At 47.4% G+C, this 12,050-nt stretch overlaps 1 protein-coding gene across 1 annotated transcript in view; it reads right to left on the reverse strand.

Annotated features, from left to right (window-relative positions):
* Nucleotides 1-5,852, reverse strand: part of LOC112950207 (storkhead-box protein 1-like) — a 15,526-nt gene extending 9,674 nt beyond the window's left edge. Inside the window, exons 1-3 of the mRNA XM_026042693.1 lie at nucleotides 5,720-5,852; nucleotides 1,951-4,219; nucleotides 764-836 (exon numbers count right to left, since the gene is read on the reverse strand). Of these exons, the coding sequence (XP_025898478.1) occupies nucleotides 764-836; nucleotides 1,951-4,219; nucleotides 5,720-5,852 (2,475 nt within the window). The remainder of the gene's footprint in view (nucleotides 1-763; nucleotides 837-1,950; nucleotides 4,220-5,719) is intronic.
* Between the last annotated feature and the right edge of the window lie 6,198 nt (nucleotides 5,853-12,050).

Consider the following 12,050-nt stretch of genomic DNA (forward strand, 5'->3'; position numbering starts at 1 on the left):
GGCCCCGGAACCGCCTGCCCGGTGCCCAGGGCCTCGCGCCGCCGTTTGGGCCCCCGCCTTTGGACGCCGCTGCTAACAGGCCGCAACGCCCACCGGCTCCAGGTCAAACCAAGAGCCTGGCGGCTCCTGGAGCACCAGGTTAACACAGGAGCCCAAGGCCTCGCGCTTCGACTCAGAGCAGGGAGAGGGACGAGGAGGCCCGAGGCCGCCCTGTGAGCTGGAAAGCGGCCCCGCCGCTCTCCTTCCCTGTCACTGCCCCTCTACCAGSCTCAGGGCGCTGTGCCTGCCCCGAGCAGCCTGCAGCGGCCGCGCTGAGGGCCCCGCTCCTGCCACCATGGCAGCTCCGCGGCTGCGCTGAGCGGATCCGGCCTGGCCGCGTGTGCAGAGAGACCCCGAGTCTGTCAGTAACCCCCGAGAGAAGCAGCCGTCCTCCGGAGAGCAGGTGTGTCAACAAGGTGCGTTTTAGCCACAAGGTTTCCTTCCAGGAACTGCCCTGCAAACCAGGCCTGTGRTGCAGCACCGTTCCTGCTAGAGCAACACACACCACAGCTCCAGGTTATTCATGGGACCCAAAGGACGTGTAGCAGTCCTCACCTTTATTAGAAACAGGGCCACAAACAGTACCGAAACGTGAGAGCAACAGGGATACACGCAACTCAATAGCACAGGCAAAACTTCTAACAAACAGCTTTGAATGCAGGGGCAGCCTCACACATGAGACCAGGAGCGTTTCCAGTGCCTCTGAATTAATATTTATGCGTACAAAATTTTGCAGGAAGCTTTGTCTTTTCATTCCATCTAAGATAGCAGAATTATTAGGTGTCAGACTCAGTGTTCTAGACATAAACAGAGTTGGCTTTAGCCCCTCGCATCACGGGCATGGTAAGTACCTACAGTCAAAATATCCCTTTGAATTTGTTTGCTAGAAAGCATCCAGAAGATTTCAGGCATCCACATTGAAGGTAATAAACTGAAATGGATGCTAAATGGTTTCACAGGCAGAAGCTCTGCCCCCCATGCAAGCAAAAAGGGCCCAGTATTTCTATCAATACTGTAGTGCATGATCCACTCCTTCCTATACTAATTTCTCAAGATAATAATACATCTCTGATGGGAACTCAAGGAGCCTAATTACACCTTAATACCAGGTTTGGTTCTTGAGACTATATGATGCTATTATAAAGAAAATGTGTATTTTCTCCCTCACAACATTAATGTATTCTTTGCCAGTTTTTATGAGTATTTCCTACTTCAGATTAGGTTAACAGTTTTGCAGTTTTTATATAGGCTGTCAGTTAAAATACCGTTTCATACTAGCATGTTTTTTTCCCCACGGAGTGAATTTTCCAAAGCTTAAACAAGACTACACAGTTGCAGGCAGTGTGTGCCATACTAAAGGCACTTACCGCAGTGTGTGCCATACTGAAGGAGGCCAAAGCCACTCATTCAGGTGACATACACACCCTGCTGCCAGCTATGAGCAAGCCAGACAGTGTTTTACCATTGTAATTGCGACTGAAAACCTTTATAAAGGGTTTTTTATTCTTGGTCTGCAAGGGCAGAGAAGGTGACGATACCTGTTAATGTGACAGGGGCAACATCAGGGCAAGTTAAACCTCCCTTTAACCAGGACCACATTTAATTTGGCTATCTCTGTGCTACCTAACAAAGTGGCTGCACTTTGGCACCTCCACCTGAAACGTGCAGCTCATAAAACTCCCTTGCCTCGGGAAGAAGGATCCAAACAGTAGCAGTTATGGGGAACATTCATGTTAAAAGACATGGTAAGAATGTGCAATTTGAAGTTGTCTGGTTCATAATACAGAAGTTTTTAAACATCACAGTTTTGTTGTTGGGGAGAGCGATTTGTAATTTACAGCAGCAAATGCCTAAAAATGAGGTTGTGGCTTTAGAAAACAAACATCTAGCGTCGTTCCATAGGCTTCTTACCTTGGGGAGTCAATACCGCTGTCTCCRGTAATGCTGTAATTTTCTGTTCCTTCCGAGTGATTCTGCCCTGCAATCACAGCACAAGCACTGTTAAGACAGCGACCGTTTTTCACCACGGAGTTTCTCCTTTCTTTGGCCTGCGGGCCCAGGGCAGAGCACTCCAGCTCTTCTCCCATCTCGCAGCTGCAGCTCTGCAAAGCGCCAGGAACCTTGCAGAAGTCTGTAACAGCTGAAGCCTTCACACATGCACGGAGACCAGTTTCCTCTTCCTTTCTGTGCCTCGTCAGAAGCACTGGGCTGCAGGGACAGCTTTTAGTGATACCTGTTTCCTCGTGCACTTTTGGGCCATCTCTTGGTTCAGCGAGACTAGAACATTGCTCGTATTGGTGCTCTCGGGAGTCACATTGGCTTACAGCGGGGCAATGCTGGGCTGGATGAACATTAACCATCACGTTTTCCACACACATAGGTGTCTTTTGTGCCTTTTGCACGGCCCTACGGCAGCCCTTTGCACCTGAAAAAGCACAGCCAGGGTGCAAGTGCCCTGCCTCACCGCGCTCAAAATKGTCACCCACACACAAGGAGCCACACGTGTTGCCATCACGAGCTTTTTGGTGCACCAGGTGGCAGTCATGGGCAAGTCCCTCACCTCCCAGCTTCACTGATCCAGACCGGTTCCTACAGTCGGATTCAGATACAAATTCCTTCCTTTTATCAGTCTTTTGTCTGTATTTCACACTGTTTTCGTGTAGCAGGTTAGCACGGGTTGTATAATTTGAAAGGCTGACATTTTGAAACGTGTTTGATGTTTGATCTAGCAATTTACATGCAGAGTGAGCTTTGTACTTGGAGTGCTCATCTTTTGCATTTAATGAGTATTTTGCATCTCCTTTGCACACAACATCGTCTTCAGTGTAACGACGAGGGGATTTTTGAGCAGCCACAGGCTTTTTTGGGGCTGTTTGTCTGCAGATGCTGCCTTCAGAAATCCTGCTCTCCATAAAGTATTTACATTTGTCATCTGTTTGCAAAGTGCTGCCTTGCAGATGACGACCTTCTTCGCTTAAGCTGTCTTTGCTCAGTTGGAGAGAAGATCTATTAACATGGAGCAATTTATTTGGCTTGGCTTTGTCAGCCTGCTTTTCAGCARCCAGTTCAGCTTCACATCCAAAGGTTTTTGAGGAATCCAGAGACCTCCTTTGTTGCTTTCGAGCCCTGGGCTTGGGCTGACTCTTAGTCTGACCTTCGTTCCCCTTCACGTTCAAGTCGTGTCTCCACGACAGGCCCTGAAACGGGTTCTTAATTTGCTTTTTATACATGCCCTGGGAGGCCGCAGCTGTGTSAAACAGCTTTGGGTTTGTATCATACAGTGACAGATGCTCCTCTGGTTTCTCACTGTGCGATGTTAGCCCTTGTATTTGAGATTTCCTCTTGCTTCTGCTAACTGGCTTCTCCTTGCTTGGTTTGCTTTTCCTGCCATGCCCTGCTGCTTTACTTTGTGCCTTCTGCGCGGGCTCCTTTGCGAGATGATTTTGCCTGAGTGCTAACGGTTCAGCCAAGGTCCCTTTGCTAAAACACGTTTTCTGCTCCTCCAGCCTCTGCATCAGTACCGTGTGTTTAATCAGATTCTCAACTGTTAGCATGGGGTTGATGCGCTTGATGATTTCATGCTCGATATCACGTGGAATATTATCCAGGTCATCTTCGTCCCTCACTGGCCACTCCTTGGGAGGAAACTGGGCTGAGAAGGTGGAATACTCTTTCCTGCCTTTTTTCCTGCAAAAAAGGCCAAGGCCAAATCTTTTACATTTCAGTTTTTCTTTCGCTGATACCAGGAGTTTGATGGTGTCCCAGGAATGGGTTTCACCACACGCTGACACCATTTCGTCTTGAATTGAAGACTTCAGTTCCTTGCAGCCATTCTTACCTCCCYCATTAGGTTCAGACCTCCGAAGCTGCTGATGTCTTTGTTCATGGAGCGTATTCCTGTCAGGAAAACAACGGCAGGATCTGTAGCGGGATAGTGTAGGAATGTTTTCCTTGGTTAGGTCTGCACAGCGCTCTATGGTGACAAGGTAAGTGATGGAGCGTGATGAGCAGCAACTGCCCTCCAGTGGGCCCCTTTTTGTGGCTTCGGTGGTGTTATGGCTGATGAAGTAGGTGCTAGGGGTGACTGTGAAGTAGCCCTCTCCCGTGTGATAGATCTTCCTGTCTTTAATTAGAGTGCTGAGGGTGKGATACACAGTTTCGTGGGAGGGAACAGCAATGCCTGCAACAAGCATACGGATATTTAAAATCAGAAGTAAGATTTCAGATACAATGGGAGCTGGCCAAAGAGTTATGTAGAACTAGACATGAAATAGCCAGTGAATTCAGTTTGCAGGATTCGRGGGAAAAAAAGCTGGAAACCGACATACCAGCTGAAGCTTTGGGTAGGAAAAGCTGGATTTCGGCCTGAAAGTGTCTGACATCACAGAGAAACTGCAGGATTTTTTAAAATCCATCTTCAGCGTGCTGAGCTTCCAGAGCCAGTGCGCTGGGGCTCCCCGGACCGTGTGTGGGACTCTGGGGCCAGCCAGGCGAGGGCAGCACGGAAACACCCTGCTGCAGTCTGGCCAGTGCCTTGCACACCTCCAGAATCACCTTTGCCTCCCTTGGGGCCAGTCCTCACTGAGGACACAAGGACACCCCCCGGCTAGAAGCCAAAACAAGCTGCATTTCTGAATTTCATCTTCATGGGAGAGACCTCCTACCAGCAAACGAGTTAAACAGTGCGCTGTCCAAAACCTTTCTCTCGGGGCACGTTATTTAACAACAGCTTTTGTGGCGCTCTCTGCAGCCTCTGGAAGTGCTTTGTCAGATGGCAGTTGCTAACACCTTTGCCTTGCTGTGAGCAGTATCAGCTGCTGGTTTCCCTCAGGTCCCACACTCCAGAGTCATTAATATGGTGACATCCGACCTGCTGCCCCCAGCTTGTGCTGRTCTACTGCCCAGGAAAGGGAAAGCTTCCAGCAAGGTGAAACCTAGCAAGAAAGCCATTCTGTCCTTACAGCAGGGAACAAAGAACAGGACTTGGCCTGGCAGGTCAGCCTGTAGGACTGTAAAGAATCAAAAGGAGAGGCTCAGCATCAAACCAGGCAGATGAGGCAGAATGAGCTGTCAGAYGTCCCACAAGCACGGAAATATTCCAGATCTCTGGGAAATTGGACGTTTTATCAGACGGGGAGTGCAGCATTTCAGAGAAATGGCTGCTCCCTCATCAGAAGGGCTAAAGCTCATTTTGTCTTTTGGAGAGGAAGGGGCTTGAATTTGACTAACAGAGCTGAATTTGAGGTCAGTTGCATTTGTGATCGCAGGCACCAAATGCAGCCTCTGTGTTGCTCTTTTTGGAGAAGGACTCCAAGATGTAGTGAACAGACCCCTACTGTATTTTATGCTGTTTATCTGGTACCGTATTTTATGCTTTTATCTGGTTTCTACCTCATCTATGCGTTCCCATAGGAAAAGGCTCAGCATGCTTCCCTACTCAGCTCTCTCTTTTGCAAAGAAAATCTTTAAAATTACTCTGTTCAAAACAAGGCTATCRGTGCTGACACGTTCCTGAGAATTATGTGCATATTAATACATTTCCCCAGTTGCTGCCTAATTTATATTGTTCCATATAGCTAGTTTTGCTCCTAAACAGCCATTGGTGATGACTTGTGCAACATCAGGAACCCAAACACAATAACACAGTGCCTTCTGAGAGGAGGGGGAGTAGGTTCAGCACCTGGATAGCTTTTCACGAGTTGCTCTGTCAGCGTTTCCTGCGTAGCCTTCACGTGATTCGCGTTCATCTGCGATACGGTGCAGCAAAGAGCTTCAGCCAGGGGGACAAACTGTGACTGGGGGAGAGGATTCATCAGAACGTCACCTACAGCCCAGAAAGRGAAAGAAAAGGAGGTGGTTTGCATGGAATAGGGTCTTTTTTTTTTCTGTTATACATCATAGATTTTCACTGGAGGCGCTTGTGTTGCCTCAGARCAAACACCTTTCTCTCAACTAGTTTTCTTTGTGAACTTGCTCGGATAGAAATAATTCTCAAAGAGTGAAAGTGTCTCTAAACAGAGCTGGCTTAATGTTCTGACATTTACAAGAAGCAGGAGTGCTTAAATAGTTTGGTTTATTTGGGTTTAAATCCCAACTTAACTCRCTATTTAGCTTAAAAAACAAAGAGTTGAGGGAGAAAATTATATTTGATGACTGCTGGCTYTTTAGATGACTATTTACATATGAAACAACGCGGAACCTGCATTTCTGTGAGTAACTATTGAAACGAATAAACGGCCAATAATCTAAGTACAGAAAGTTTTCAGAGTCGGAACATAGGAGGGAAGAGACCAGCAAAAGCCTCCGTCCTTTGTAACACCACGATTTCAGTAAAAATGGTATAAGGGCTCTAAAACTTGGGATTTTCTACTGGGCTGGACAGAAGGCAAAGACCTGGCTTTTAATTGGCCTCCCACCTGGTTACTTCATGAAAAAAAGAATGAAAGAATGGCAAAGAGTGGAGTAGAATTATCGGAAATTTTCCCACGTGGAAGCAGCAATGCATAAAATACTCCTCCCAGGTGCAGGATCCATAGCAAGCTTTCCCTTTCCAGGAGAAAGGGTCATTGACATTCGGGAATAACTCCTGGGAAGAGTTTGCTGCCGGAGGTCTCTGCTGTGGGCACACTGGTTTTGCAGATCAGGAATGCCTGAGTACACAAGTGCTCTGCAAGATGCAAAAATCAGACCATTGGAAACATTTATAGGTGGTCAGGGGAGTATCAGTGACCATAAGGGCTGGTGCAGGTTCTGTCTTGTGGGCCTAATACCCCAGAAGCTGTGGGAGCAGAGGGACCCCCTTCATGCTCAAAATTCCCAATTAATATTTGTTCCGTAACAGCTCTGCAGCAGGTTGTACAGGAGCCTCACTCTCCTGTTCCACACAAACTTCCATGGTTTCCGCACAGGACTTGCTGCCGCGCTCGGAATCGTGTTTACCAGCTCCACCCCAGGCACCTTGCCAGCACTCGGGCATTCCTGACCTCCCGTTTGGTTTTCCAGCCTATTCAAACTCTGCTCAGGACCTGGGTACCTGAAACCAAAGAATACCCTCTTTGGAGCACGTATCAAGTCACAGTGTGGGAAAATCATCTGCAGTACAGGCATCAGGTAAAAACATATATATCAGCAAGCAGAAGAGCCTCCAAATATTCCTACCAACACAAAGCGGTTTCTTGTTCCGACTCTGTAACTTGAGCTGTACTGGTTTTCACTAGAAGCTTCAGTGGCTAAAGGATTTTTGCTTCTTCTGGCTCTAAGAAAAATCACATATAAAGCAAGTTTTATCTGGGTAACAAATAGGCTAATTCTGGGGAAGCTAGAGAGGACTTTTATTCATTAGAGCTCGGTTTAGTCATTGAAGGTTGGAGTCCTTCACAAAACAAGAATTCAGTTCAAAACAATAATTCCTTTATAAAATAACAACACAGGGCTAACAATAAGTAATTCCGAAACCCAAAGAGATACAGATCAGCAATAGTCCCCATTAGATGGCTGCTTACATCTGTTGCTTGAGACAGAATAGACGCAACAACTCAAAACAGAAACCCAACTTTTCTGTTTTGTAGCTAAAAGGATCTAAACTAAACATGCCCAAGATCCCACAGATCCTGTGCCTTTGCATTAGAGCCCAGGCACGTTTGATGCACTTTGCTTTTGTTTGTAGCAGTGCACCAAGAARGCTGTGAGCAAGGACAGCTTGCTTACAAAATGTTCAGTGACAGGTATATGATAGAGGAAAATCCATGCTGGCATAAACACGGTGCACTAGGTGCTGGTTTGAGAAGCAACCTTTTACAGAAGCAAAGGAGTTCGGTTTCAYTGAGGCAGTGAAATCTTGCAATAATTGTTACCTGCTGCTCAAACAAACAATACAGTAGGCAATACCTTCCTTTTGCTTGATTATATGGTACCATTCCCAAAGAAACAGACACTTACCGGGAAAGGAGGAGGTCCCAGCGCAGCTGCAAGGAGCCCAGCGYGCTGCTTCCCCGGCCGAGGACAAGCGGAGACACTGACTCCTGTGGCTGCCCGCGRGTGCTGCCGGGGGCATCCCGCGCCAGCGCCTTGCCCTGTGCTGCAGGATTCCCAGGAAACGCGTTGTCACTCAAGGGACAGTCGCAAAAAGGCAAGACAATACRAAGCTACAGTCACAGGAGCGAGGTGCGCCTGTGATCCTGCCTCCTCTCGCCACAAAGGGGCAAAATTCACTTTGTCTGAAGAARCAAAGCTTTAAATAAAGCTGTCGCTGGCCGGGTTTATTTCAGTTTTTGAAATACACCCTCTTTCCGCTTTAAAAGCACGCTGGATGTGCTAAATAAGCACCAAGTACAATCTTTCCTTGCCCAGAAAGCTGCTTCAGCACAAATTGGGCTGCCTGAGGAGACGTCGCGTGCTGCTAACATCAATGGATGATGAAGCACATGAGGAAAAAATGGTCTAGACCGTAGATCATTCCCCAGCGTTTCACACCGTTCCCACCACTGTGGGCAGCTTGCTGGCTTTTCCCTGTTGAGCTCTGCTGTTTCTTAGCAATAAAAAACACCGTGCGAGTCACATGAATGATACAGAATAATAGTAGCTATTTACTTTAGTTCTCCCGGGAGATTTTTTTTTTTTTTTTTTTTTTTTATAAAACATACTAAGGAATTGGCAGAAATTAGCTCTGGAGAGAAGTTGCTTTGGCAGTGCAGGCACCGGGATGAGTTTGGACACAAGTTGAAACTGGCCTTGAAGTGAAATCTCCAGTTCTGGAAACATCTGAATAACTATAGGGGAAGCACTTTAAATAATAATAAACTAATGCTGTTTATTTGCCTGACAGCAAACTGACTTTCACAGACTGCAGCCTTATCTCCCTGCCAGCAGGGACTGATAAAAACCAATGAGCCTGGTTAAGTGCCCTCATCCCAGGTGAGCATTAAGACATTAGGACGTGGGCCATTCAGGGTTCAAGATGCAAGAATTTGGAGGACAGAAGAGCACAGGTTGGCTTGAAAAAAGATCACATCTTTGCAGCTTTTGCAGATCGCATCTTTGATGCAGCTCAAGCTGAGCAAATGGGGAGAAATCCATTAGCATCTTTAAGAATATTGCAGCACCTTGTACATCCCTGGAGTGATTTGCTGTTTGAATACAGCAGTTTGGGTTAGTGCTTTCAATAATAATACAGGATTAATAGCTCACTAATAACTTGACATGCAAAAGYGGGGACTGTTCAGAGATACAGCCTTGTCAGAGGCCAGTGCTAAGTGCTCCACACCAATTAAAAKCCAGTGCTAAGCACTGTGAAATAACCTGCATGCTACATAGATATCACTGAGGATTAAAATAAGAAGCAGGTGATAGCAAGGTAGAATTACAGTTGTCCTCCAAGGAGCCATSTTCACGTATCTTAATGAAAAAAAATGTATAAGAATGAGACTGTTAAAAAYGCAATTAAACTATCCTTTATCTCCTGGCAGCCTATGCACGGCACTGCAAAATAAAGCACCATTTTAGGTTATCCAGTGTTTTCTTCAAGCCTGAAAAAAATGAAATGGAACAGAAGTGGCCACATATGAAGCACAACTACATGCTGAGAATTACACTTCACAGGAAGCAGCAGCAGGCCTGCGCCAAACTATTCTGCTCTGGTTTGGAAAGCACCGTCCCTGCTTGCGGGGCAGGGTKAAGGATAGAAAGAAGATCAGGCTGCCCTAAAAGCTCAGCAGTTTTGAACTTCAAAGTTCGAAGTCTGCTTCAAAAAGGCCGTGTCTCTCATCTTCAGCAGCATCTGGAAGGGGGAAGAAGCCGAGGAGGTGCACAGAGATCCTGCACTGCAGGCTCGAGACTCCTGCAAATGCCTTTAAAGCAGGAGCAGAGAGATCTTGGTTTTCCTTCAGTCTCTCCTGCTGGAGGGGAGCCACAAAAGGGGAATCGGGCAGACCGGGCACATGGAGGTGCTGCTGTCAGGGAGCAAAGGCAGGTTGGGACACCACGTACAGGCGAGCAGCCCGCCCTGCACAGGGTTAAAATTGTGCCAGGCAGCTCTGCTAAGCACAGGAGATTGTCCTGCAGGAGGATATTAGCATTTCCATAGGAGCAGGGTGGTAAATAAATCCCGAAGAAAGGTTGGAACTGCCCCTACTTAACCGGAGAAGGGAGGTTTGAATTGCTGCCATTCTAACATCAAGCTTGTGCAAGAGCCCACTATGGCTATGCAAGCAGAGCTGGGCAGAGAGGCACCRGGATAAATACAGCAAGAGAGCAGGAATTCTCACCTTAGCAGGTCTGAAACAAGGTGTAAYCTTTGCTACCTGTTCAATACAGTTCCGTAAAATGAACGTCTATCCCTCACCCTAGGGCAGGGAGAGGTACTGAGCAGTACCCTCCAAACACTGGAGCAACCTGCTAACCTTCAGGAATCAAASTAAAAAGCCATAGGTCTCTGTTTGAGTAACAGCAGCTGTCAGGGGTCAAGCAGCTGCTGGTCTTCACTGCAGCATCTTCTGCTCAGTCCTGTGATGGTCACGGCTGCTTTCCCTGCTCATCTTCATGGTTTCAATAAAAGCCGACCCCCAGCAACCGCGAGCGACAAGGGCTTTGCTGACCCAAACTGAACCGAAGCGAGTCAGAAACRCAAGCCCACAACGTGTGTGCTGCTCCCACGGCCACGTCTGCGTTGGAGCAAAGTACCCTCCTCCGGGGCAGCCCCACCACACCGCACTGCCCCTCTTACCTTCGCTGCCGAGGGCGCTTCCCGCAGAAGTCCCTGGCACCACGGGCGCCCGCGGAGGCTCCYGTCCGCCCGGCCCGCGTGCTCCTAGGACAGCCTCCAGCCACCTCATACACACGGTTCCTCCTCTGCAATCCCCCTTCTCCCCAGCCGTGCCCCCAGGACTGCGCAATAAACACCGGATCTGCGGGATGCTCCACGTGTGCCCCCCTGCAAACAGAAGGGAACCATCCAGCACTSATTCTCCCCTCAAAACACCTTGAGCACTGCGTGTCCAAAGCCCCCCAGAAGAGTTTTTCATGGCTATTTACTCCAAAAGACCATGGCAGCTCTCCAGTATCTGCTAGGATGGAACATCCTTGCAGGAAGGGACTTYTCAAGGAGCCACACGGATCATCAGCAGAGACCCTCACTGCACCAGCGGTCATTTCTAACAACATTATTTCTAAATAGGACAAAATAAGCCGTGGAATGCTAGTCTCAGGAGCATTCACAAAAACTGCAGTTCAGTGTGCACTGTAAATGGTCTCAGCCTAACCGTGAGGTACTACATGAATGTCTAAAAGGAAAACAGTTTAACATCCTAACACTGAAATACGTGGCAGCATGCAACAAAAATCTGCTCGTCACCACTGTTCTGCTTTGTAATTTTAGGAGGAACAAAGAGAACTGGGAGTTTGCTTGGGAATGAGACCCCACTGGGCTAAATAGATCAGTTTGCAGGAATTCTGACCTGCACCTGAAAACACACCAGCTTTGTGTGCCACACGGAATATACTCAACCTGTACCCTCATACTCACACCAGCTACAATTCCTCTGGTAGAGGGCAACAATTTAAAAAGGAAAAAAAAAGTGAGTTACAAGGTATCAGAGACAGCAGAGTATCACAAGTTTCTAATACAAATCCATTATCCATATCCCAAAAGGCAAAAACAATTAAAATGCAGCAAAATATGACTTCAGGCAGTAATCTCATGTACTCAAAAAAGCAAAAAACTTATGTGCTGGTGTCATGATTACCTCCAGTATACACTGGATAGGTTTAAAAAAAAGAAGCTTTTGTTGAAAATAGTAATTTTGGTATTAAGTTTTTTTCTGTGCTCTTACTGCTTTCCAGTGCAACCCTTCTAGTGAAGTACAGAACACTGGCACATAAACAGGCTCGCTGGGGAGACGGGGAGCTTGGAGAGCGGGGCAGAGCTATTGATTGATGCCGGTTGTATTGGTGCASTGCAGGGGAACGGACAAGTCCCAGTGCAGTTTCTCTTTGTGCTCTTCCCAGGGCGTATTAGC

This window comes from Nothoprocta perdicaria, unplaced genomic scaffold (genome assembly GCF_003342845.1).
Source record: "Nothoprocta perdicaria isolate Ctin4 unplaced genomic scaffold, notPer1 scaffold_310, whole genome shotgun sequence".
NCBI lineage: Eukaryota > Metazoa > Chordata > Aves > Tinamiformes > Tinamidae > Nothoprocta > Nothoprocta perdicaria.